The sequence below is a fragment of the Rhinoraja longicauda genome, chromosome 7 (genome assembly GCF_053455715.1).
Source record: "Rhinoraja longicauda isolate Sanriku21f chromosome 7, sRhiLon1.1, whole genome shotgun sequence".
In the NCBI taxonomy this organism is placed as follows: domain Eukaryota; kingdom Metazoa; phylum Chordata; class Chondrichthyes; order Rajiformes; family Arhynchobatidae; genus Rhinoraja; species Rhinoraja longicauda.
The window spans coordinates 54,474,252-54,501,862 of NC_135959.1; the positions used below are offsets into that span (position 1 = coordinate 54,474,252).

The following is a 27,611-nucleotide window of genomic DNA, read 5'->3' on the forward strand; positions in this document are numbered from 1 at the left end:
TTGTCCAAATGCAAAGATTTACCTTTCGATGAGGACCAGGAGAACCGGGCTGGAAATCCAAGGATAAATAATCAACACTTCCACTCTTCCTGGTAATAGGACTGCCAGTCACAGCATTCATTGGAGAGGTAGAAATTGGATTCTGCTATTGTAATGTATATTATTGAAATAACATGGTTTCCATTTTATTGTTTTATTAATAAAATAATACTCAGGAATGTATAATTCTTAGAAAAATGACTACTATTTACGGTTTCCAAAACAATAATGTTAATTACTTTATTTAAACATTTTTTAAATTCTAAAACTATAGAGCTAAATTTTATGACAAATTAAATATTTACTAGTGAATTACTGATTTATCACATTCAGAACTTATTCAATCCCCAATTAATTCTTGAGTAAACATGTCTCAAGTAGCAAGAGAAAATGAGCATAATCTTGGGCTCCACAAATATGTGTCCAAAAAAATTACATATAACAAAGTTATGGATGCAAATCATATTTGTCTAACAATTAAGGATCGATGCACATGCCCCTTCAAATGCTTGTGAATTTAATTTCTTGCACATGACGTCACTTAAGATGTTTTATCTTCATTTATGAAATCCATGAATTTGCATTTATAGACAGATGATGCTGACAACCATGACTAATATTTTAAAGTTTTAAGTATTCTGATCAACAGTACACAAGGATACAACCAATTGGACTTTGCAAAGGCACATCATGTAGCACTGCCTGAAGTGTTAAATTGTACATGATTGTAATTTTGTTTCATTTACGGATTTTTATAACAGAGACCTGAATGTTACAACAATGGAAGAACTTCCCTGATACGGCTGCAATATTTTGTTTTAAAAGCAAGGTTTCCTGGAATAGTTGCCCTTTAAACATTACAAGAAGTAATTTAGCTCGAGGAAGTGGGCAGTTTCCTGCATTGCAACAATGACAACCCCATAGATCATTAGCTGGAAAGTGCTGATGGCTTCTAGAATACACGAAAGATGCTTTATAAACACACACCTTTCTTTGCTTCAGTGGAATTGCATAAATATGATTTTGCTTTTAAGAAGGGAATCAATTTGACTTTTTTTGGCTGGTTTTCTATTGAAGCAATCATTTGAAATGGGTTCTGTGCATCTGAAGCACTGACAATCATTTCAGAGTCATCAAATAAACGTTGTGATGAACTCGTATTCCACTTCTCACATTCTGTTTATTCATCTGATGTGAGTTTCGAATGCATGGCCATTGTCCAATTTTATAGCTTTACCTACATCATGATATTTTACGCTTTGGCATGACTGTGTTTTTAGTGGGCCTGATGCTATTCCCAGCATGTTCTTCTACAAACCTCCCTGAACCAAGATTCTTGCCTGGTCTTGATACATGGAGGGATATTGATTCAAAGGCCATGAGGACTTGGATCGTGGCAGAAAAATAATTCTGCTTCAAAATTCCCAATCTGAGCTGTGAGATCTATCCAAATTTATCCTATTCCCATTGCGACAGTGTCTTCACACAATGAGTCTGCATGATGAAAATTATTCAAATGAATTATGCAGTTGTGACTCTGATTAATAGTGCCATCGTCAGATGCATCTGCTTATGTAGATTGGCAAGGGTGAGGTTAACTAGGGTTACTCATCCTACTGCTTCTCCCCTCGTCTGATCCAGGCTGGGCTGTTAGCTGCACACCTCATGATTTAGTCAGCACAGTTAGTATTTGTGCTGTGGGTTACACCTGGTGATAAATACTAAAGTCCCTCATCCAGAAGGCATTTTGTGCCATGTTACTCTTAGATGTTTCTTTCAATTGGTGTTATTGATTCATCAATTGAGTGGCTGTGCTCAGCAATCATCAGCGGGACATTTCCTTGTCCATGATGCCATGAGACTTCATTCGACTTGGAACCAAAGTCAATCGCTTCTAGGGCCAATTCCACCTCACTATCATGCAGTCAAATCTGATTTGAGTGTGGAGACAGAATATGGGATGGCAGATGAAATGCATGATTCTGTGAATCAGCTTGTTCAGTTTAGTTAGATTAATTTAGTTAGATAGTTTATTGTCACGTGTACCGAGGTACAGTGCAAAGCTTTTGTTGGGTACTAACCAGTAAGCGGAAAGACAATATGTGATTACAATTAAGCCATTCACTGTGGGTTATTTGTCTGTAGGAATGGCCCCTCTATCTAGGCATGTATAAGACGGTGCACTGGGGCTGGTATGGTGTCCTCAAGACTCTCAGTACAGAGGTATAACTGGTGTGCATTGTAGGAAGCAAAATCTGGGTAATTATAGGAAGGGCCTTCAAAAATCCCAAGTCCTATCCTGTTTATAGAAGCATGCTCATGAAATTTGTGGACTCCGAGTAACAAAAATAAAATGCCACTTCAAAATCAAACTAAAAATCAACTAAGGATTTGTCAAGCAAATTATTTTTGCATTTTGGCTGATGTGTGTTACCTATATGGAATGGTGTGGAAGGCCCAGGCAAGTCCTTCACGGTCTTTTAATTTCAATATGCTTGTATAATCAAAGTTAGCATTGCATCTTGGCTACCTTCAGTAATGTCAATTTGTCAATAAAATGTGTGTGTACATTTTTGGCCTACTTACCATTGCAACATAGTTTTCTTCACTGTCTCCCGAGTCAGTGCTGGTGACGCTCTGTGTTGACAATGGGCGGCAATTTTGTGAAGAAATGGGGTTTACAGCAGTTCTGGAATCAATAATAGCACGATCTTTATTCAAGGAATATAACTGTAACCAGAGTACACCCTGTTCTTGATAAAATTAAGTAGAGAGACCAGTTGTAGGAGAGTCGGTGTTAGGTGCTTCATGAGCTCTGGCACGGCTCAAGGGCCGAATGTTTTCTGTATTCCTATGTAAAGAGGCAGATAACATGTTCCCAATGTTGGGGGAGTCCAGAACAAGGGGCCACAGTTTGAGAATAAGGGGTAGGCCATTTAGAACGGAGATGAGGAAGAACTTTTTCAGTCAGAGGGTGGTGAAGGTGTGGAATTCTCTGCCTCAGAAGGCAGTGGAGGCCAGTTCGTTGGATGCTTTCAAGAGAGAGCTGGATAGAGCTCTTAAGGATAGCGGAGTGAGGGGGTATGGGGAGAAGGCAGGAACGGGGTACTGATTGATAGTGATCAGCCATGATCGCATTGAATGGCGGTGCTGGCTCGAAGGGCTGAATGGCCTACTCCTGCACCTATTGTCTATTGTCTATTGTCTATAAGACCAGTTAAAGAGAAAAAGGTGGATGAATAATTGGAGAGAGACTACCCCGTGACAAAGAGGGAGTGTAAGAAACCAGAAGAACAAGAACTAAAAATGTGAGATAAGGTCTGAGAGGGAGAACAATTGGGTTTGGCTCAAGGGGTAAATGTAGAGGCATTAAGCCAAGCTCAGAATTAATTCTAATGGTATTATGAGCAGATGAGGTTGGGGTCCTTTGCTGAAGAATAATTGCTTGAACTCGGAGAGGAAAAGGAATGAGGGAGCAATGAGCCCATAGCAAAGTATGACGTTGGGTGGAGTTAGAGGAATGTGAATACCATGAAGGATCAGTGGGAGGGTTGATTTCCCATGAGTCGTAGAAGAGTGGAATCTTGGAATCTTGGAAGAAAAAATGTGTTTTACTAATGCAGTGGATAAGATGAAGGATGAAATGGAAGCCGACCAGAGCAAAACTTAGAGGCAAAGTGAGATGTTGCTGCTGAAGAAAGGTTGGGTGCCCAGATATGGCAGTACGTGGATCTCAGGATGCGGCAAGAGTAGTGCTTGAGGACTGCTGAAGAACATGGATAAGGAAAATAAAATGCAACTCTGAAACACAATCCCATGGGAAGCGAAGAGCAGAACTCCAAGATCAACATTTCTGGAAGAGGTCTGACTCGGGTAGATATCAAGTAGTGTGGATGTTGAAAATCTGAAAAGTTGCAGGATGCTAGAAATGTGCAGCAGGACAGGCAGAGGAGTTTCTACCATCGTCTCCAGCTGAGGCTCGACCCTTTGTCTTTTGGCCCCCTCCACCATTTCACAGCTTAGAATGAGTTACAATTCTAACTTGTTATCACCCTTGAACATTAAATTTGTTTAAAATTTGTTTAAATTTGTCTTGTGATCTATTGAGCATTTCCAGCATTCTTGTTTTTATTTTAAGGAGATGGACTTTCCCACCAAGCAATAAATGAATGAAATATTATTAACCACTGAATAAAACAAGAATTCCACTTGAGCCAAAACTTTGACTCTTTTTCCACAGATGCTGCCTTACTGACTCAGATATTTTCCAGCAAGAAGTAAAGATTTTATTAATTTTATTATATTAGTTACAATGAGTGTTCTAGTGAGCTTTGAGATAAAGACTTACACTGGCCTGGACCAAGATCTGGTAACAGGGGACTTGAAAGGAAGCTCATCAATTACTGTGTGGTTTCTTGTTTCCAAAGGTCCTGCCTTGGCTGAAATATAAACACAAAATATAGAAGAGTATCCCATTAACTAGTGACTGTTATGATCATTTCAAATTGCGTGACTCTGAAATGTGGAGCAGAAAAGATGTTTGAAATTATGATACTTCGTGGACCATTTTCAAATTTAAAACCTGATACCAGAATCTCCCACCAGGAGAACTTTGGTGAACTACAATTAATATTCTTTGGACAATTTCCCAACAGTTGTGTTACATCTACAGGTGGCTTGATTATTTCAATAAAGAACCGAGTCTTCTTCTGAGACAGTCCCTTGGGATTAAGGATGACCCTCTTTCACTGGATTTGTGAATTCTGAAATGGCTGATGAAGCCAATGTGGGATCTACAGACTCTTCCATGGGTCAAGCAGCTGGTGGCCCAACGGAAGAGTGGACAGAGAGTTTGTGACATGGTCTGCTCCTGGTGTTTCATGAGGACCTTTGCATGTTCCGTATACAGTGCATTCAGAAAATATTCAGACCCCTTCACTTTTTCCACATTTTGTTACGTTACAGCCTTATTTTAAAATGGATTAAATTCTTTTTTAAATCAACAATCTACACACAATGAAGAAGCGAAAACAGGTGTTTAGAAATTTTTGCAAGGTAATTAAAAAGAAAGAACTGAAATATCACATTTACATAAGTATTCAGACCCTTTGCTATGACATTCAAAATTGAGCAGGTTCATCCTGTTTCCATTGATTATCCTTGAGATGTTTCTGCAACTTGATTGGAGTCCACCAGTGGTAAATTAAATTGACTGGACATGATTTGGAAAGGCACAAACCTGTCTATATAAGGTCCCACAGTTGACAGTGCATGTCAGAGCAAAAACCAAGCCATGAAGACGAAGGAATTGTCCGTAGACCTCAGACAGGATTATGTCGAGACACAGATCTGGGGAAGGATATAAAACAATTTCTGCAGCATTGCAGGTCCTCAAGACCCCAGTGGCTTCCGTCATTCTTAAATGGAAGAACTTTGGAACCACCAGGACTCTTTATAGGGCTGGCCGCCCGGCCACACAGCAATCGGGGGAGAAGCGCCTTAGTCAGGGGGGTGACCAAGAACCCGATGGTCACTCTGACAGAGCTCCAGAGTTCCTCTGTGGAGATGGGAGAACCTTCCAGAAGAACATCTATATCTGCAGCACTCCACCAATCAGGCCTTTACGGTAGAGTGGCCAGATGGAAGCCACTCCTCAGTAAAAGGCACATGACAGCCTGCTTGAAGTTTTCCCAAAGGCACCTAAAGGACTCTCAGACCATGAGAAACAAGATTCTCTGGTCTGATGAAACCAAGATTGAACTCTTTGGCCTGAATGCCAAGCATCATGTCTGGAGGAAACCTGGCACCATACCTACGGTGAAGCATGGTGGTGGCAGCATCATGCTGTGGGGATGTTTTTCAGAGGAAGGAACTGGGAAACTAGTCAGGATCGAGGGAAAGATGAATGGAGCAAAGTACAAAGAGATCCTTGATGAAAACCTGCTCCAGAGCATTCTGGACCTCAGACTGGGGTGGAGGTTCGCATTCCAACAAGACAACGACCCTAAGCACACACCCAAGACAACGCAGGAATGGTTTTGTGACAAGTCTGTGAATGTCCTTGGGTGGCCCAGCCAGAGCCTGGACTTGAACCTGATCGAACATCTCTGGAGGGACCTGAAAATAGCTGTGCATCGAAGCTCCCCATCCAACCCGACAGAGCTTGAGATGATCTGCAGAGAAGAATGGGAGTAATTACCCAAATACAGGTGTGCCAAGTTTGTAGTGTCATACCCAAGAAGACTCGAGGCTGTAATCGCTGCCAAAGGTGCCTCAATAAAGTACTGAGTAAAGGGTTTGAATACCTATGTAAATGTGATATTTCAGTAATTTCTTTTTAATTACTTTGCAAAAATTTCTAAACACCTGTTTTCACTTTTTTTATTATGGGGTATTGTGTGTAGATTGATGATAAAAAAATACATTTAATCCATTTTGAAATAAGGCTGTAACGTAACAAAACGTGGAAAAGATGAAGGGGTCTGAATACTCTCTGAATGCACTGTACATGGTCTTGAGGTTCCCAGTACTATCCTAAATGCTCCTTCGCCATTTTAATCGGACATAAGCCTGAGATTCCAAGGAGCCATTGGGGATGTTACATTGTCAGGAAGGCTTGGAGGACATCCTTGAATGTTTGCGTTTGTCTGACTGCAAATTTCTCACAATGACAAACAACCTATAACAATGTATTATGTTGAAGATTAAACATTTTTTAATTTGTTCATTTTTCAGGATCTGGGTGTCACTGAAAAACCAACATGTATTGACTGTCCCAAACTGCCTTGGAATTGAATGTCTTACAGACATTTGAGACTCAACCAGGTTGGTACATCCATATTGGGCAGACTGGGCAATGACGGCAGGCTTCTCCCGTGCAGGGCATTTGTGAAGCAGATGAACTCTTACATCAATCTGGCTGTTTTGCCATCATACTCAAAGCTAGGATTTTTTAATAAGTCAAGTTATTACTGAGATGGATTTGAACCTGGAGTTCAGGAATATTCGTCGTTCTCAAAATTACGTCTGGTAGGTTAAACACTGCCGCTGCACTGCATTTATGGATCTTAAAAGAAAATATTTTCCCGTTAAATGATAATGAAACTGAAAAAACTCACATTTTCTGTCTGGTTTAAGATTCCGATTGACTGGAGGCGGTAACAACTCTGCAGGAAAATTAGCTTTGAGGCAGAAGGAAGCCGTACTTCCTTTGCGGGAAGGAAACGTAGCTGAAGAGAATCCAGAGAAGTCAAAGTGGTGGGGACCAGGACTCATGGGCATATAGACATCTTGATGACTTTCCGGGTTGGTTGTAATAAATGGAGACAGGGAACCTGGGTTCATTGGCACGTAATTGTCCTCAGATTCCATACTTTCTGACTGGGATGCCGTGAATTTCGTTCTCTGTGAAGACACAAAAATTTTGTTTCAGCATACATCAGAACCAATGTTAGACAGGTTTCAGTGGGCCTTGCATAACATTGTTTTTGATGACATGTCAGCTTGGAAAACCAAAAAATTAGATAATTAATTTTTACTTTATGTCCATATTGGCTTCATCTTACAAGACCTGAAATTTGATTGAAAGATTGTAGGTCATAGAAAGAGATGCAATGTGGAACACAATCATTTTGGCCCACCAAGCCCACAGTGATCATCAATTAACAGTTTAAGCTAATACTTTGTCAATCGTGTCTTTGATTTATCCCTCATTCTCATCAGCTTCCCCCCCTCCTTGGGGGTGGGGGAGTTACAGGGAGAAGGCAGGAGAATGGGGTTGAGAGGGAAATATAGATCAGCCATGATTGAATGGTGAAGTGGGCTCGATGGGCCAAATGACCTAATTCTGCTCCTATGTCTTATGGTTCTCATCGCAGACTCTACCACTCAACTGCACACCAGGAGCAATTCACAGTGGCTAACAAACCCACCAACCTGTACATATTTGGGATGTGGGAGGAAATTGGAACACCCAGAGGAAACCACAGAAGGAATGTACAAACTCCATACTGACAGTGCCGGAGTCAGGATTGAACCCAGGTCTCTGTATCCATGAGGCAGTGGATCTACTAGTTACATTATGTGCTGCCAGAAGTGTAATGTGGCAATTGAAGGATTACAACAGATCGCTGGTTTGCAGGTCGTTTCCAGGGTTCTGAGCTGAGCTAGAGATTATTTGTACAAAAGGAAGCCAATGAAGAATCACATATACTTTACCAATTGAGGCAGTACAATAAAAAAACATTTAGAGTTGGTACATTTCACACTGCCTCCGGAACACAGTCAACATAACCAAGGACTATTTTCCCCCTGGTCATTTCCTCTTCTCCCTCTCCCATCAGGCAGAAAATACAAAAGCCTGACGTTATAAAAAAAGCATCTTCATTGCTGTTATCTGACTAATGGACGGTACTCCCAATCTCTGACCTATCTCACCACAGATCTTACATTTAAAAAAAAATCTGGTCTTTTTCTATAACTGAAATGCTATAGCGTTGTAACACTATATTCTTCACTCTAGTATTGTTCTCATCGTACCACCTGTTATACACGTATGGCTTGATTCTTCTTCTTAGGCCCCCTCGGTCATGGCCGACCATGAGTGATGGCTTGATTATACTCATGTATAATATGATTTGACTGGATAGCATGCAAATATTTTTTTTAACTGTATCCAGGTACACATGACAATAATAAATGAATACCAGTATCAATAACATTCTACTGTATATCAAGTAGATCTTTTTATTTGGAAGTGAGAGACAAACAGAATTTATATTTGAGGTTGTAAATGCTAATTTCCTAATGCCAAAAGCTGAGCAGCGTATCACTTTGAAGATAAATAGCAATGAACAGGTTTTTGTTTGGAAGTGAAATAGAGTAAACCCTCGTTTTTACGGACCTCTTTATAACGGATTTCAGTTATACTGACCACCACCACCACTGCTGACTCCACCCCAGGCTTGCACCAACTCTGCCACTACCAGGCCGGGCTGCCAACACAACCCCCCTGGCCCACACAGCTTCCTTGGCTGCACCTACCTCCGCTGCCACTGCCTGTATTGAGACCTGGGAACTTTGTAGCTGAGGGCAGGTAAGACTTTGGTTTAATGTTCAGCTGAAAAACAAACACCTCTCTCAATGCTGTTCATGAAACGCCATGTATTACAATCAGTCAGGGCGGACAATCGGCAATCACAGACACCATTCTTCCCCGACCTCCCACCATGGTCCACTATAACAAGGGTTTATTGCAATAATTGGTTCCAGAATGGAGTGAAGTTATAAGCTGAAGTATAAACTTCAAAAAAAGTTATTTGAGCTATTTAAACCTTTTTTAGAAAGCAGGGAATTCTACATTCCATAAATATAAAATTAATTAAGGGCAGATAGGGCAATAATTATGATTTATTACACTCATAACTCATTTGTATCTGACTCCCACAAGGCTTGATCATTTTCTTTTGACTGCAAATGCAGATCCGAGAAGTTGCTGCAGATTTCACTGAGCAACAATGGAGGCTGATGACAATTCAACCACAAAAATCTGGTTTGCAAGACAAGCGATGCAGCAGAATACAGAATAATATTCACTAAAGAATCAGAGGTTCAGGACATCAATGAGCGTAATGGGCTGTAAAAATATAATTGTGCATTCCTACCAAGTAAGAACTGAATCCATCATGAACAGACTCCATGGAGCGGCCTTCAGTTTTTGCGGTGAGACGGGGATAATCATACGTTTCGCACGAAGAAGCTGATAATGCGGAAACATTTGTTAAAATTGCTTTTAATAAGTCTACATATCAGCATAGAAATGGCACTATATTAGTACTCAGCTGAAAATGGTCTGTTTCATAAAAAACCCATATAATGGTGAGTCTTCTGACCTTATGTTTTCCGAAGGCCCTTCACGTGCAAACAAAATCCTATGTAGTGCCTGCCTAAATCATTTATGCTTGTTACTGGTGGGCAAGAATAAAGCAATCACCATATTCTAAATCACAAACTTAAATGAAACAGGATTTCTAAAAGTCATAGTTTTGTAAATTTGAAGGCAATTAGCAACACAACTTTTGTTTTTTTGCATTTCAATCTTTTGAATTAGTTTCCTAGTAGTGAATTAAAATCAGTGCATTCATATTTAAAGCAGGAATTTAATAAGGAACTTTTCAGAAAGGACAAAGTATATTTGAAGGAGGGGCTTTCCTTCAAATATACTTTTGTCCTTTCCGCTTTAAATATGAATGCACTGATTTTAATTCACTACTAGCAAACTAATTCAAAAGACTGAAATGCAAAAAAACAAAAGTTGTGTTGCTAATTGCATTCAAATTTCCAAAATCTTGACTGAGAAATCCTGTTTCACATTTAAGTTTGTGATTTAGAATATGTTGACGGCTTTATTCTTTCCCACCAATAACATGCATAAATAACCTGTTTTTACCGTCTTTCTAGTGATTCCCCCCCCCCCCACATCCCAGCATAATCTCCGCAGTGATACCACCACCAGCAGTGCATTCCAAGCACTCGCCACCCCTTGTGTAAAAAAGTTGCAGCTCATAGCCCCTTTAAACTTTGCCCCCCCTCACCTTAAAGCTATGCCCTCTAGCATTTGATTTTTTCATCCTCAGAAAAAAGTTCTGACTGTTTACCCTATCTATGGATCCCATAATTTAAAAAAATTCTATCAGGTCTCCCTGCAATGACTGGCGTTCCAGAGAAAACAAACCAAGTCTGTCCAACCTCTCACTGAAGTTAATACCCTCTATTCTAGGCAACATTCCGGTAAACCTCCTCTTGTTGCCTCTCTCTCTCTCTCTCTCTCTCTATGTTTGTGCATTGTTTTTTAAAATTTCATGAATGTCCTTCCTCATAACTTTTTCTGACTACACATCTGGGACCAGGAGGGCATCACGGAGCTCTTTAGAGGCTGCCATGTGTGTAATCCTCACCTAACCATCAAGACTGGCGTGAATAGCCAGGCAGAGATAACTCATGATAGACACAAAAAGCTGGAGTAACTAAGCGGGTCAGATAACCCGTGTTCACTTCTTATAATACTTTACTTGGTGATTTCCCAAACTCAGTGATTCGATTTTAAACCTGCCTTTTCTCATTTTATGTGTCTGCACATAATGAGCTTGAATGCTCTTTATTACTGAACCGCATGGTTAATTTGCTATCATTACTACATCAGCATCTACCTGACATATCTGTGGATATGGATTTTTAAACTTTGGATTGTAATACCGTCAGCTTAATTTCCATTATCTGTTTTCAAATCAAAGACAGAAATGGGTGGAAACACTTGATTTGTTTCCACATTGTTGACTTTTGTGCTCACTCCATGGAAACTTAGTCATAGAACTATGCTGCATGGAAACAGGCCCTTCAGCCCAACTTGACCATGCCAAATAAGTTGCCCAACTGAGCTAGTCCAATTTGCCTACACCTGGCCCATATCCTTCTATACCTTTCCTATATATGTTCCTGTCCAAGATTCTTTTAAATGTTATAATTGTAACCAATTCCTGTAACTGTTTCATTGTATAGTCACACCATCCTCTGTGTGGTAAAAGTTGCCCCTCGGGTTTCTTAAATCTTTCTCCTCACCATAAACCTAACTTTAGATTCCCCTATCCTGTGAAAACACTGCAGCCATTCCCTTTATCTATCTTTAACTGTGCAGTGGCTCCAGGAATATCTTATTTCTAAATTAACTTTCTCGGATCTGAGGTTTGTTGCTTCTTGTTTTGTTAAAAGACAAGTGAAAGCAGAATGATTAGGGTTGATCCAGCTAATGTAATCAAGAATAATGTTCAGAGAGATGGAATTTTGATCCAGACCCGAGTGCAGGGAGGTGATACACCTGAAGTCAGAAGGGGGAATTTGTAGTGCATATTATTTCAAAATACTTTACCTCTGTGAAGTCTGTTGCTATCCACTGCAGGAACAGTGTTTCTTCTGGGGATTGTTGCTGCTGACGTTGTTTGTTTGCTTTTGGCATTTCGAGAATGCTGCTTAGGGCTATTTCTTTCTGGCTTCCAATCGACTTGTGCAGGCTTAGGTGGCCGTGGGGGAGGTGCAGAGGCTGAGTCACCAGAGCCTGTGGATAGCGTGTTGTGGTTTTTGTCAAAGGTGAATGTCCTTGGAATATGGTAGATGGACAAAGGTGTGGATGGAACATCGTAAGAGTCGGTGGAAACCTCACTGAGCCGCCTGCAAAGGATGCTGTTGGGAGTATTGAAGGTGTACACTGCTTCATCATCATTGTCTAACCCGGATGAGCCATATCTGACCACATCATCAGACCCCAGACTCCTGGGCAAGTCGTAAGTCATGGTGTCTCTTTGATCCATATGTTGTTTTGCTGGTTTTGGTAAACTATGAAAGCCATGAATTTGTCCATTGATCCCGTTGACACAATGTGAGTAACCCCGTGGCGATTTTTGTACAGATGTCTCTCCATCCCTCTTTATAGACCCCGGCAAGGGCATAGACTGAGAAAAGCTGGCACTCCTGGACAATACAATCAGAGACAAACACCAATCAGTGCAATACTTCCTTCAGATCATCACTGCAATAATGCTTTCATTCCCATCTCGGGATTATATTCTCCACCTTAGCTTAAATTTTGCAATCAGTGACTGAACAATATACAAATATTAAAATATAAAGGTGTCTGAAATGGAAAAGATGGGAAATAAACTTAAAAACAAAAGCAATCATAAATAACACATGCCACTGCTATTGTAAGACACTGACCAACGGAGGAAACAAGGCATAGGTTTGATAAAATGTCATAACCTTTCAAGAAACTTTAAAACTAGTTAAAAGTCAATGGTCGAAAACGCACCATGCTCTCATGCCCAAGTCTCATGGAGGCAAAGGATCAAATATCCTTGTAGATTACTTATGAAACAAGAACTGAGCTTCAAGCCATGCATCCTGCGATCACACACCCGAGACCACCCCAATGACCGCATAAGCTGCCAGAAGGCCAAATATTATTTTTAATTTATTAGAATCTTTACAACACTAAAACAGATGCTTTGGCCCACTATTTGGGTGGCACAGGGGTGCAGCCGATAGAGCTGCTGACCTACAGTGCCAGAGACCTGGGTTTGATTCTGAATTTGGATGCTGTCTGTGACGAGTTTGCACGTTTTTACCTGTGACCAGTGCACCTTCGGGTGCTCTGTAACTTGCCCCGAGTGTGTAGGGAGTGGATGATAAAGTGGGATAACATCGAACTGGTTTGAACGGATGATCAATGGTAGGCATGGCCTGTTTCCACACATTATCTCTAAAACAAAATGTCCATGCTGACCATCAAATACCCATCCCTGCTAATCCCACTAACCAGTGCTTGCGCCAAAGCTCGCCGTGCCTTGCAATTCAAGTGATCTCCAGACGAGTCTCGGATTCAACCACTCGCTCAGAGAGTTCAAGATTCCAACCACCATCCGAACACCTGCCTTTCATTTTGAGTGATTGAGACGATTAAAGAGTCATTGACTCCAACAAACCTCCCTTGCATTATCTTAAACCTGAGTCCACTAGTTTTAAATATTTCTGCCTTAGGGATGCTCCGATGATGAGATACTCTTAGGTACAGTTGATGTACATTTCATAAATAATAAAGGGAAATGAAGAAAAACAAATGCATAATCTTCTCTTACCTCCTTAATGAAGTTGGTGATCCCATTCAAATGGAAGGTACCACACTACAGTCTCCAGCCTTGGCTGGTGTTAACCTACAGGTCCAGATATGAAGACTATCTGGTGTCTCAGGTAAGGATAAGCTGGAAATATGTATGGACGCAGTGGTGATCCAATGTCAAAATACAAGTTTGACCTCCAGCAATGTAATGTGCAGGCATGAAAATACACTGACCAGCAGGAAGGTAACACCAAAAGATAATTTCAAATTTACACCATTTTCACTGTGTAACTGTTCCAACAGTAAAGCAAATAGGCAGTGGATATTTCTTTGAGTGGCACTCAAAGCTGTTCATGTAATGGGAATTTAAATCTCATACTAATCAGTATTAATATTAAAAGTAAAAGCATATTATCAAAGCTTACAATCACTCACCTCCATAATACACTCCGCTCTGAAGCCTTAATCTAATTCAGTTTGACTAATACCTGAAAATGGCAGGATGTCTTATGAAGACTGACCAGGTATCCACTGAAGAGTGAGAGTTATGGAACCGTATAAGATTCTGAAGGTTCTTGACAAATTAAATGTGGAGAAGATGTTTCCTCTTGTGGAACATCTAGAACTAGGTTTTCTGTTTAAAAATCCTAGCTTGCTCTTTTTAAAACAGAGGTACGTTTTTTTTCTTTCGGAATCAAAGGGAGGTTGAAGCAGAGTCATTAAAGCCTTTTAAGTCAATGGTAGAAAGATTCTTGATAAGCAAGCATGGGGTAGGGGATAGGTTTCTGTGGTAGGGATGTAGAGTTGAGGTTACAATCACATTAGCCATTGTCTTAATTAATGGCAGGACAGGCTTGAGAGGCCAGGTGACCTAGAACATGAAACAGTACAGCAGCACAGGAACAGATCCTTTGGCCCAGAATGTCTGCGCTGAACATGATGTCAAGTTAAACTAATCTCCTCTGCTTGCACATGATCCATATCCCTCCTTTCCCTGCACATCCATGTGCCTGTCCAAAAGACTCTGAAATGCCACCATCATATCTGCCTCCACCACCACTCCTAGCAGTGTGTTCCAGGAACTCACCACCGTCTATGTAAAAATCTTGCCTACTCCTATTTGCAAGTTCATATGTTTATGTGTGTGCTGTGTTAGGAGAAAGATATCTAAAGATACCTAATAGCATTAAGGAAAGTATAGAGGGCCTTTTTTTCTGCTCTATCATGAACTCTAAAACCACAATTGCAGTGACTGCCGAGATTGTAATGGGAATAAAATTCATCTAACTGTCTCTTTTCTTGGTCTGCCTGCTCGGGTACATTAAAAAAAAAATATGACTAAAGAGCAAAAGAGTTCTCCAGGCAAATATTTCTTCTTCAGCTCACACATCAAAACAGGTTAATTGGTCATTCGTCTCATTTACTGAGTGTGCAAATTTGTTATCAAATTCGCTTACTTAACTGTAACGCTACACTTCAAAAGTAATTCACTGGCGGTTAAATGCTTTCTGGGCGCTCCGAATGTATGAAATGCACCATGTACTGGAATTTCTTGCTTCATGTCACGTCCTTTGCCGATGAGGTTTATGATATCCGTTCATGAGGACTTTCCAACAATTGTTATTAGCTTAGATATATGAAAAAATGATGCAAAAACGGCCAGGCGCAGTTAAACATATTGACAGGACCATAGTGAAAGAAAATGACAGGGGTTAACTTTTTGGAGAAATAGAAAATAATACTAGGTAGGCAGTTAGAATTGAGAACGAAGATCAGATCACACTTGGGAGCATAGTGCACATTTCTAGATTGCCAAGGACATTTAAAACAGAATGAGAAGAAATCTTATACAAGGTGGTTTATAAAATCGAAGTTGCTTGAGCAAATAGAGGCTCCTTTTCCTGGAATTAAAAGCAGGCTAAAAGGAAACCTGATATAAATCTTTAAGATCACCGCATGCACATATGAGACACAGTTTCCACATGGGCAAGTCTAAGGAGATAAAAATACAAGATCTTCATTTACAGATTAAAAGAGCTCAGAAGAATATTATTTACATCAGAATGTGCAAGAATGTGGAATTGTTTTTAATTTAGCATGATTAAAAGCATTGATACTGGCTTATTATTATCATGTGTCCTGAGACAAAGTGAAAAGGTTTGTTTGTGTGCTTTCCAGGCAAATGATACCATACCCAAGTAGAACAGGTTGTCCAATAAGAGAACGGAAACAGTGCAGAATATGGTGTTACTGCTGCAGAGGAAGTGCATTAAAAAAAGTGCAAGGGCCATAATGAGGTAGATCGGGAGATTGGCCCATATCCCTCTGAACCTGTCCTTTCCATGAACCTGTCTAAACGTTTCTTAAATGTTGAGATAGTACCTGACTCAACTACTTCCTCGGGAAGCTCGTTCCATGCACCTACCACCCTTTGTGTAACAACGTTACCCCTCAGGTTCCTATTAAATCTTTCACCTCCCACCTTAAACGAATGTCCTCTAGTTGTCAATTTCCCCTACTCTGTGCATTTACTCAAACTATTCCTCTCATGATCTTGTACACCTCTATAAGATGACCCCCTCATCCTCCTGTGCTCCAAGGAATAAAGTCGTTGCCTACTCGCCTTGCCTACTAGGTTGACAGTGGACATGCAATGTCTTTAAAAAGGGAGGGAAAGAGAAAACGGGGAATTATAGACCAGTTAGCCTAACATCGGTAGTGGGGAAAATGCTAGAGTCAGTTATTAAAGATGTGGTAGCATCACATTTGGAAAATGGTGAAATCATCGGACAAAGTCAGCATGGATTTATGAAAGGAAAATCATGTCTGACGAATCCTATAGAATTTTTCGAGGATGTAACTAGTGGATAAGGGAGAACCAGTCGATGTGTTATATCTGGACTTTCAGAAGGCCTTCGACAAGGTCCCACATAGGAGATTGGTGTACAAACTTAAAGCACACGGTATTGGGGGTTCATATCATATCATATATATACAGCCGGAAACAGGCCTTTTCGGCCCTCCAAGTCCGTGCCGCCCAGCGATCCCCGTACATTAACACTATCCTACACCCACTAGGGACAATTTTTACATTTACCCAGCCAATTAACCTACATACCTGTACGTCTTTGGAGTGTGGGAGGAAACCGAAGATCTCGGAGAAAACCCACGCAGGTCACGGGGAGAACGTACAAACTCCTTACAGTGCAGCACCCGTAGTCAGGATCGAACCTGAGTCTCCGGAGCTGCATTCAGTGTTGAGGTGGATAGAGAATTGGTTGGCGGACAGGAAGCAAAGAGTAGGAATAAACGGGTCCTTTTCGGAATGGCAGGCAGTGACTAGTGGGGTACCTCAAGGCTCAGTGCTGGGACCCCAGTTATTTACAATATATATTAATGATTTGGACGAGGGAATTGAATGCAATATCTCTAAGTTTGCGGATGACACGAAGCTGGGTGGCAGTGTTAGCTGCGAGGAGGATGCTAGGAGGCTGTAGAGTGACTTAGATAGATTAGGCGAGTGGGCAAGTGCATGGCAGATGCAATATAATGTGGATAAATGTGAGGTTATCCACTTTGGCGGCAAGAACAGGAAAGCAGAGTATTACCTGTTTGGTGGCCAATTAGGAAAAGGGGAGATGCAACGTGACCTGGGTGTCATGGTGCACCAGTCATTGAAAGCAAGTGTGTAGGTGCAGCAGGCAGTGAAGAAAGCGAATGGTATGTTAGCATTCATAGCAAGAGGATTTGAGTATAGGAGCAGGGAGGTTCTGCTGCAGTTGTACAGGGCCTTGGTGAGACCGCACCTGGAGTATTGTGTACAGTTTTGGTCTCCTAATCTGAGGAAAGACATTCTAGCCTTAGAGGGAGTACAGAGAAGGTTCACCAGATTGATCCCTGGGATGGCAGGACTTTCATATGAAGAAAGACTGGGTAGACTAGGCTTATACTCGCTGGAATTTAGAAGACTGAGGGGGGTTCTTATAGAAACATATAAAATTCTTAAGGGGTTGGAGAGGCTAGATGCGGGAAGATTATTCCCGATGTTGGGGAAGTCCAGAACCAGGGGTCACAGCTTAAGGATAAGGGGGAAGTCTTTTAGGACCGAGATGAGAAAACATTTCTTCACACAGAGAGTGGTGAGTCTGTGGAATTCTCTGCCACGGAAGGTAGTTGAGGCCAGTTAATTGGCTATATTTAAGAGGGAGTTAGATGTGGCCCTTGTGGCTAAAGGGATCAGGGGGTATGGAGAGAAGGCAGGTACAGGTTACTGAGCTGGATGATCAGGCATGATCATATTGAATGGCGGTGCAGGCTCGAAGGGCCGAATGGCCTACTCCTGCACCTATTTTCTATGTTTCTATGTTTCTACTCAACCTCCCTGTAGCTCAGGTCCTTGAGTTCTGGCAACATCCTTGCAAATCTTCTCTGCACTCTTTCCAGGTTGATTACATATTTCCTATGACATGGTGATCAAAGCTGAACACAATACTCTAAATGTGGCCTCGCTGTGTGTTTCTAACATGACATCCCAACTTCTATACTCAATATCCTTTCCATCTGGATTGCACTGCCATCTTGCAACACCCTCTACCCCTCCCACTCTCACACTCACTTTCTCCCACTTCTCCGATGCCAGCTGTTGGCTCTTCCCTGGAGCAAGGCTGCCCACTGTTAACAGGTACTCTCCCTCTTCCCTGGAGCAAGGCTGCCCACTGTTAACAGGTACTCTCCCTCTTCCCTGGAGCAAGGCTGCCCACTGTTAACAGGTACTCTCCCTCTTCCCTGGAGCAAGGCTGCCCACTGTTAACAGGTACTCTCCCTCTTCTGAGCTGTCATTAATTTTTAATCAATGAAATATTCACTACATTGAGATGACATAAAAACCTGCATAGGATTTGAAAAAAATAGGATGCAGATTATCCCTGCAGAAGATTTTTTTCACTCTTAGCGTCCTTTGACAAATTTACCTAAATTTATCAAAGGATGCCAAGAGTGGAAAATTTCTTCTGTATTGATAATTTCACCGTCGTCCAAAAATTCAATCCATTAAGTCAATCCACTAAGTGCACATAGAACAGTACAGCACAGGAATAGGCACTTTGGCCCTCAAAGTACGTGCCATTATGTTAAACTAATCTGTCTGCATCTGATCCATATCCCTCTATTCCCTGCATTTACGTGCCTAGCCAAGAACCTCTTAAACATCACTATTGTATCTGCTTCTACCACCACCCCTGGCAGCACATTACAGACACACACTACTCTGTGTAAACGAATTTGCACAGCGCATCTCTTTTAAACGTTATCCCTGTCACATTAGTCGAACATGCAGTTTTCTGATCAGGAGTCAAATGCGCTACTGTGGCGCCAAGGTCTGATTCACTTAAGACCTCACCTCCTTCTCTGGCTCCAGGTGCAGATTGCCACTTTGGTCCCAACCAGCAAACCACTTGACTGCTGGCTGAGTCTACCACGAAGCAAGACTTGAAACCCTGCGCAGAAGTGCATTGAGGAGCACAGTGGGGTCGTGAGAAAGGCCTGCCCCAAGAATTTCCTGTGTTAGCCTCTTACCATTTCAACACTGCTGTCAAGGGCTTTTCAATATATCTGAATGTCTGGTAATTCAGAAACATCCAAATGTGATTGAAAATGAAAGATTTAAAAAAAAAACTAAATTTCAAATAATATTTGGCCCACAATGTTTGTGACGAACATGATGCCAAGTTAAAATGCTCTCATCTGCCCGTACATGATCCATATTCCCTTGCATTTCCATATGCCTAAGTAAAAACCTCTTAAATGTCATGCTCATATCTGTCTCCTCCACCACCATCCCTGGCAATGTGTTCCAGGCCCACACCACTCTGTGTAAAAAACTTGCCCCGCACATCTTCATTAAACTATCCCCCTCTTACCTTATAGCTGTGCCCACTACTGTTGGACATTTCCACACTGGGAAAATGGTTCCGACCTTCTACCCTATCTATGCCTCTCATAATTTTATATACTTCTATCAAGTCTCCCCTCAACCTCCGATGTGCCAGAGAAAACAATCCGTTTATCCAACCTCTCCTTGTAGCTGAAACCCTATAATCCAAACTTTTAAATGAAAAGCACAAGAAAGACAAATTAAAAACACATAAATCACCTTTTCCTTGCCTATTTTCCTTGCTGTCCTACAGCCCAATTGAAGTGAATGGGCTGTAGTATTTGGGCCAGGTTAGACCAGTCACAGGATCCCAGAACAGATCCCTCAGTTTAAAAGTTGAGGAATCTTGGCAAACCTTTGGTTCAGCACTGCACTGCACGTGGAGTCCAGCAGTGAACTTGCTAGCAGAGCTTTGCCAGTTAATTTGCAAGTTCTGCATTGTACCGAACTCTGCAGCCACTGGCATTAGTGCCGTAAACGCCAGCAGCTCTGTGCAGAAATCTGAGACAATGTGACTGGTGTGGAATATACTTGCAGTGATAGCATCTCACCATTAGAGGCCGCCAATAAACTATTGAAAGAAAACAACCCCTCCACTGGTAACTTTCTCAGTAGACCAAAATAAACCTTAACATTGATGCTTTCTGTCAAATAGCAGCTTTCAGAATTTTTGTGTAAAATATAACTGCCACTGACGTTTTTCATGCATATCAATTCTGAATCAACGAGTTGCAGAAATCACTTTGACTCTACATGAATGTTGACTTCCATTACATCTGTATCCATATGCGTAGGGAAAAGAATGCTCAAGCATTGCATTTTGCTGACACTATTACGCCACAAATTATTTTGTCAGACTCACTTCATTCAACAAAAGACAGGGATGTACATAGACACAAAATGCTGGAGTAACTTCGTGGGTCAGGCAGCATCTCTGGAGAAAAGGAATAGAGTTTTGTGTCGAGACCCTTCTTCAGCGTAGCCTTTGATGTACACCAGCATCTGCAGTTCCTTCCTACATTGGGATGCAAATCTTCTCATTAATCATTCCAAACATCCAGTGTAAATTAAAGGTGAGCTCAGGCCCAACCCCTTGTGATTCTCATACAATGCAGTGCAAAACATGCTTGCTCTGCTTATTATCTATTCAGACACCAGGAAGTACTGAGCCATTTTTAATGCTTTTATATTGGATTGTTATTTTGCAGGTCTAAATAGAGAGTTTGTTGTTATTATTTTCTGTATTCAACCAATGATTCATACCTCGCATTTTCCATCTTCTTGCTCATACATTGATGGAGAAAGAGGTAGTCCTGTGGTGCGCTCGATGAAAGAATAGACTGAAGCTGGATTGGGTTTTCAAACGTGAACACTGATGGTTGACTGGTGTGTGAAGAGCTCTGGCTTCTATGTTCAACTAGTCCAAAGTTAGCAATGGATGAACGAGAAGTGTGTGATCCAACTGCTGCATTTCTGGCATCATCTGCATGGAATAGAGATACATCATTTTATTACTGGGTTTCTTTCCAACTCAAAACTAAAATTACACAAATTAGAAATCAATAGGAAAGTCCAAATCAGTATTGAAACAAATCTGTACAACAGAATGCCAATTAAACCTCAACTTATAGATCACTTGTTTAAAAATAAGACGATACAATATACTAGGCATCTTTATCCATAATTTTTCAAAAGGTATAATTATCTTTGACAACAAATTCCAGTTGTAAACAAGTCCTTTTAGAAGCATGCCAGCAGCATTCTTTAATCTCTGCAAATGATCAGTTTCCTGATCCAGATATATATCCATCCCATCTGTACACTATCGGTGCAGTAAAATGATACATTTTGGAGCTACCAGCCACAAAAGGTTGGACAAATTAGGTTGTAACATTTTCAGTCTATCAGATGTCAGTTTGCTCATTGCTATTCCTTTCCCAGCTTGATTGCCATAATCCAGATGACACCACTGTGCACATTCCCTGCATACTAATCCTATTGTCGCTCTGCAAGTATGTGAGTAAATAGTAAGTAGAACAAACAGTGCATCGGAGCAACAATAGATTTCTAAATTTTGTGCACGGCATCATCCACTCTCTTCAGTGCTCGTTAGGGTTGTCAACTGTCCAGTATTAGCCGGGACACCCCGTAAGTTGGGCTAAATTGGTTTGTCCCGCCCTTACCCCGTATTAGGCCCGGGGAACGCTGTAGGCCCGGACAGTGTAGATCTGGTCCGGACAGTGTGGGTCCAGTCCAGACAGTGTAGGTCCGGTCTGGACAGTGTAGGCCCGGAGGCCCGGACGCCGCCTAATGGAGGTTGCGTAACAGCCCACCTCCCGGCCTGGGCGGCCGCCATTGGTGGAGCCGGAGCATATGGCCGCTGGCTGGGTGAGGTCAAGAGGGGCGCGGGGCGATGATGTCACCTTGTCCCTTATTTGGGAGTGAGATAGTTGGCAACCCTAGTGCTAGTGCACAGTGACTGCAATGTGTATCAGGTAGTGAACTAGCTACTTGACCAGACTACTTCAACAGCAATTCCCAAACCCATGACCCCCAAGAACGACAAAGACAGCAGGCGCACTGCACCACCATCACAAACAGGTTCCCTTCCACGTTGCATACCATCCTGCCATAGAAGCACAATCATCATACCTTAATTTTCATTGGGTCCAAATCCTGGAACCCATCTTCCTGAGATGCTGCCTGAGCTGTGAGTTACTCCAGTACTTTATATCTCTTTTTGTACACCTGCATCTGCAGTTGCTTGTGTCTACATTTCACTACTCCACTGCCACATGATAAGATCATAAGATATGATGCCCATATCTGAAACATGCATTTTAAAAAGAGGAAAAGAGCACCACAAAAGATCAAACGGATCCAGAGTTTGTGCAGATTGGGCAAACCAAGCCTTTGGTGAGCTGTAAATGAAAATAAAATTGAATTCAATAGACTGGGTGGAAGGAGCCTGTCTGTCATGATCACTGAATCCAGGAGATAGCAGGGAATACAAGTAGTGGTGATATTGATGAGAGAAACAAAGCATCATTTTTAAAAAAAATCAAAAATACAAAAAATTGCATCAATGTATTGCTTACGGTTGATTCATAATGTTCTAATTTTGCAAAAAAATCCCTTAAATTGATATATGGAACAGATATGTTAAAGTGGTTGGCCTGCCATCCTTGAATACAACTTGATCAGTGTTTTTTTAGCTGTATTTTTTGCGATAATTGAGGTTAGAGTTACTGAAGACTGCACATTAGTCACTGAATCTGAAATTCAATAAAAGCCTTCATTCCCCAGAGGAAGAGTGAGTCATCAATGTTTAAAACAATCATGTATTGATTTCCCTAAAGAAGTTACCACGTCACTGTCCTTTCTGACCCAGACAGCTGAAAGCATTCATTCAAGACAACAGAAACCTATTTATTACATTTAGCTAGTGCGTGAAGTGCTCACTGACTACAAACAAAAATGAAAAAGAAATGTGGAAAATCCCAGGCATTACCCTGTTTCTTAGATTTAACCAGTGTCGCGATGATCTGGGATTTGATTTGAATAACCAGTTAAACACATACATATCAGCAATGTGTTATCTTAATGACCAGGACTGCACGCCATGTGCTGCACCAACTGTAATTAAAATGCACAGTTTGTAGAGATGTTCATTCATCAAAAACATTTTCAGAGTTCTGGGCTACAGATCCCAATTTATGTTTAATAGTTATTTCTCCTCTACATAAATCAGATAATGCTCATCTTCAACAATAAAGCTCCAATGTGCTTTCTAATTGCCGACACTATTGTTTCCCAGCCACTGGGAAAGAAGTAAATTGTACTAATGAATGATATGTGAATGATACAGTCTCACTCTGTACAAGTGTAATTATTCACAAAATGCAGACCTCCCTGTACAAGTGTAATATTGTTTTCAAAGATATGACCCCTTGTGACTGTAATTTTGATTTAGGCATGAAATATTTTGAATGATTGTGCAAGCCCCCATCTATATATTAGAAGGTTTTAGTTTTAGTTAAGTTTAGTTTAGAGATGCAGCATGTAAACAGGCCCTTTGATTCTCTGTAACTCCACATTCACATCCACTCCCTACACACTATGGGGCATTTTTTCTTAGAGGCCAATTAACCTACAAATCCACACAACTTTGGGATGTGGGAGGAAACTGTTGTGATATTGCCTGGGACTACTTTGTGTATCCCAAGGACTACTTTGTTTGCATGTGCAGGAGTGCGTATATAAGAGGTTGGTGTGATTGGGTGGTCACTCTGGATCCAGATGACCATGGAATAAACAGCCTGGAGTTGAGCTCCATTGTAACCTTTTATACACGTGTACTTGTGGTCCGTCCAGAGTCACTAAAGGTACAACAGGTACCGGACCACGAAGTACAACATGGTGGCAGCGGTTTGGTGATTTGCCTAGAAAGGTAAAGAGAAACCCAAGCGGAAAAGGTTCACAAGTCAAAAAAAAAATAATTTTAAATTTAAAAGAATTTTTTTTTGGTGAAAACTATACTACGAAAATAATTAAACTAGTGCCCTAGGGGAAAGAAACAGAAATAAAGAGTAGTTTCCAGCTCGTACGGGACGCTGGATTGCCTCTCGACAGGGCCTACCGTGTATGTGCACTTACCTGATCTGCAGTCAGCGCTGAGCTGCCGACGGGACGTTGCAAGCTGCTGAGGGAGGTGTGTGAAGGCCCACACCGACGACGACACCGTCACCGACAGGGACCGGTGAGACCCGACATCGCGGGGGAGTGCAGAGACCGATGAGACCCGACATCGCGGGGGAGTTCGGCGACCGGAGGGACCGACCACCCACGGAGGCGCGACGACCGGTAAGGTCGAGGCACTGCATCCTTCCCCAGGCGCGGCGACCGGTGAGTCGGGAAGGCCCTGGGCCCGAGGCAGCGGCAGCACGCGTCGACTGAGTAGCAGCGGCCGGGAGCACCTGTGGGCGGGGCCAACGCGCACCGCAGCCGAGGCCCGATCGCAACGCGGTTACAGCAGCTGGGAGCTGCATCGTTGCGAGCCCATCGTTGCGAGCCCATCGTTGCGGGCCCATCGTTGCGAGCCCATCGTTGCGAGCCCATCGTTGCGGGCCCATCGTTGCGGGCCCATCGTTGCGAGGCAGATCATCGCAGTGGAGCAGCGACCTTCACCCATCTAGAGCCTACGCTACGCTGATCTACACGGCCAGTCTGCTTCTTGAAGGGAAGATTTGGACATTGCTTTGTGTGCTTATCTGTGTGTAATACTGCAAGATTACTGTTTGCATTTGATACTATGGTATATGTATGTTTATTTCTGTGAATGCATATAGTGCTATAGATTTGCTGATAGCAAGGGTTGGGGTCCTGTGATACGGTTGTTTTTGGTTTTATTTATAATTGTTCAAGTTACCGTGTTTCCGCCATATAGTGCAAATAATATGTCTCGGTTACCTGAAATGAACTGGCAAGTGCTGGACATCCCCACTGAGTTCTCCCTGTTCAAGGAAAGGTTGCAACTGTGCCTGGAAGACTTAGAAGTTGCATCGGAATCTAAGCAGGCCACGAAGATAAAAATCGCTTTGGGAGTGGAAGGCCTTCGTCGTTTGAATGCGTCAGGTCTGAGTGTGGAGGATCGGAGCAAACCGGAGTGCATATGGGCATTTTTTGAGGACCAGCTGAGGACGAAGGTAAATTTCAGGGTCCACAGGTTGGAGTTGATGCGGTATCGCCAGAAGCCGGGGGAGTTGCTTGCTCAGTTTGTGACCCGGTGTCGCGAAAAAAGCCTCCAGTGTGACTTCACTGAGCAGGAGCTCACTGACAGAGTCATGGAGTTGGTAATCACGTCCACGCCCCATGAAGGTCTACAGCGAGAGCTTATACAGAAGCCTAAAGGTCACACCATTCCAGAGGTGCTTACGTTAGGCAGGCAGTATGAGGCCATTGCAGCGGGCAGACAGCGCATTGCAAATTTAGAGCCCGGGTCTAGCCATATTGATGCTGTCAAGACACGAGGGTCGACGAAACAGAAGTCGCAGGATGAGAGACAAAACCCTTGTGGCTACTGTGATTTGCTTCATAAGCCCAGGCAATGCCCGGCGTATCGCGACACATGCAAGAAGTGTGGCAAGAAAGGGCATTGGGCAAAATGCTGTAGGAATAAAGTGGATCCTGTGCGCCCATCTAAATGGTCCAGGGGCAAATACAAGCGAGTTGACGAGGTGCAGCAGCAGTCCCATGACGGTGATGCATCGTGCTGTGACAGTCAAGAGGAAGGATCGGATATGTATGTCCATAATATCACCATTTCAGGTATGGACAGGATGCCTCCAATGGGTGATGAGGCATTTGCGGTGTTGAACATCAAATGCCCGTCAATGAAGGGGCAACATCGACTGAAGGTGAAGATAGACACCGGGGCTGGAGGAAATACTCTTCCCCTTCGGATCATACGAGACATGTATCCCAATGACAAATACAAGCAGCACCTACGACCATGCAAAGTCCGTCTGACAGCATATAATGGGACGGAAATCATGTGTGTTGGCACTATATCCGTTTCGTGCCGATACCAAGGGTCGATGTGGTGTCCTCAGGAATTTTTCGTGGTAGACGTGGCAGGATCCGCTGTCATCGGCCTCCCAGGTATTAAGCAACTTCAGGTTGTCACGATACATGCTATGGGAACAGAGGAGCACCCATCAGATGCTCGGAAGGAGCAAGACAGTTTCAACTCGGTGGGGGACCTAATGAAGAGGTGGCCTAATCAGTTTGATCGGATTGGCAACTTCAAGGGGCCAGCCACCCTTCATCTCAAGGAGGAGGCCACACCACACATTGATGCGCCAAGGAAATGTAGTATCCATCTCAAAGACAAGTTGCGGGCTGAGTTGGACAAAATGGAAGATGATGGAGTCATCCGAAAGGTGACTCACCATACGGACTGGTGCAGTTCAATAACCACCTCCGTTAAGAAGGATGGGTCAATCAGGGTATGCCTAGACCCGAAGCGTTTGAATGCAAGTCTCAAACGTTGCCCGCACAAGATCCAGACACTTGAGGAGATCAATCCGGCTTTTGCCAATGGGAAATTGTTCTCCAAACTCGATGCTAAAGCGGGTTATTGGTCTGTCCGACTTGATGAGGCTAGCCAGGAACTTACCACGTTCCGCACGCCTTTTGGCAGGTATTGCTATAGGAGGTTGCCTTTCGGTTTGTCGGTGAGTCAGGATATATTCCAGCAGCGTATGGACACGATCATAGAACAGGTTCCTGGATGCGTCTGCATTGCGGATGATATTGTCATAGTGGGATCCACAGCGCAAGAACATGATTATAATCTACAGAAGCTGTTAGAGGCAGCGTCCCGGGAAGGGCTAGCTTTCAACAGTGCTAAGTGCGTAGTGAAGGCTAACTCCATCAACTTCTTCGGGACAATGTATTCAGACACAGGCATTCGGCCAGATCTTGGTAAGGTGCAGGACATTCATAAGATGCCAACACCACAAGATAAGGAAGATTTACAACGGTTCCTGGGGATGATGAATTTTTTATCGCCCTACATCCCAAAGTATGCTGACCTGGTCGCCATTTTGAGGGATTTGTTGAAGAAAGATGTCCCATTCTTGTGGCAAGAAGACCACCAAACGGCGTTCTGTAACCTGAAGAGCTGCATACAGGGGGAATCTGTCCTCCAGTACTATCGCCCTGATGCTCCTGTCACCCTTGAGGTAGATGCGTCAATGAAAGGAGTGGGAGCATGCCTTTCGCAGGAAGGACGGCCTGTTGCGTACGCTTCGAAGGCACTGTCTTCATGCCAGTCCAACTACTCCAATATTGAACGCGAGACCCTTGCATTGGTTTTTGGCATCACAAGGTTTCATACGTACCTATTTGGGCGGGATTTTAAGGTGCTGACTGATCACAAGCCTCTTGTCACTATCTGCGGCAAACTACTCA

At 42.5% G+C, this 27,611-nt stretch overlaps 1 protein-coding gene across 1 annotated transcript in view; it reads right to left on the reverse strand.

Moving 5' to 3' along the window:
* Positions 1–27,611, reverse strand: part of gab2 (GRB2-associated binding protein 2) — a 216,981-nt gene that overhangs the window by 2,133 nt on the left and 187,237 nt on the right. The window contains exons 3-9 of the mRNA XM_078402621.1: positions 20,901–21,120; positions 11,963–12,561; positions 9,702–9,796; positions 7,158–7,443; positions 4,388–4,478; positions 2,626–2,728; positions 23–145 (exon numbers count right to left, since the gene is read on the reverse strand). Coding sequence (XP_078258747.1) covers positions 23–145; positions 2,626–2,728; positions 4,388–4,478; positions 7,158–7,443; positions 9,702–9,796; positions 11,963–12,561; positions 20,901–21,120 — 1,517 coding nt within the window. The remainder of the gene's footprint in view (positions 1–22; positions 146–2,625; positions 2,729–4,387; positions 4,479–7,157; positions 7,444–9,701; positions 9,797–11,962; positions 12,562–20,900; positions 21,121–27,611) is intronic.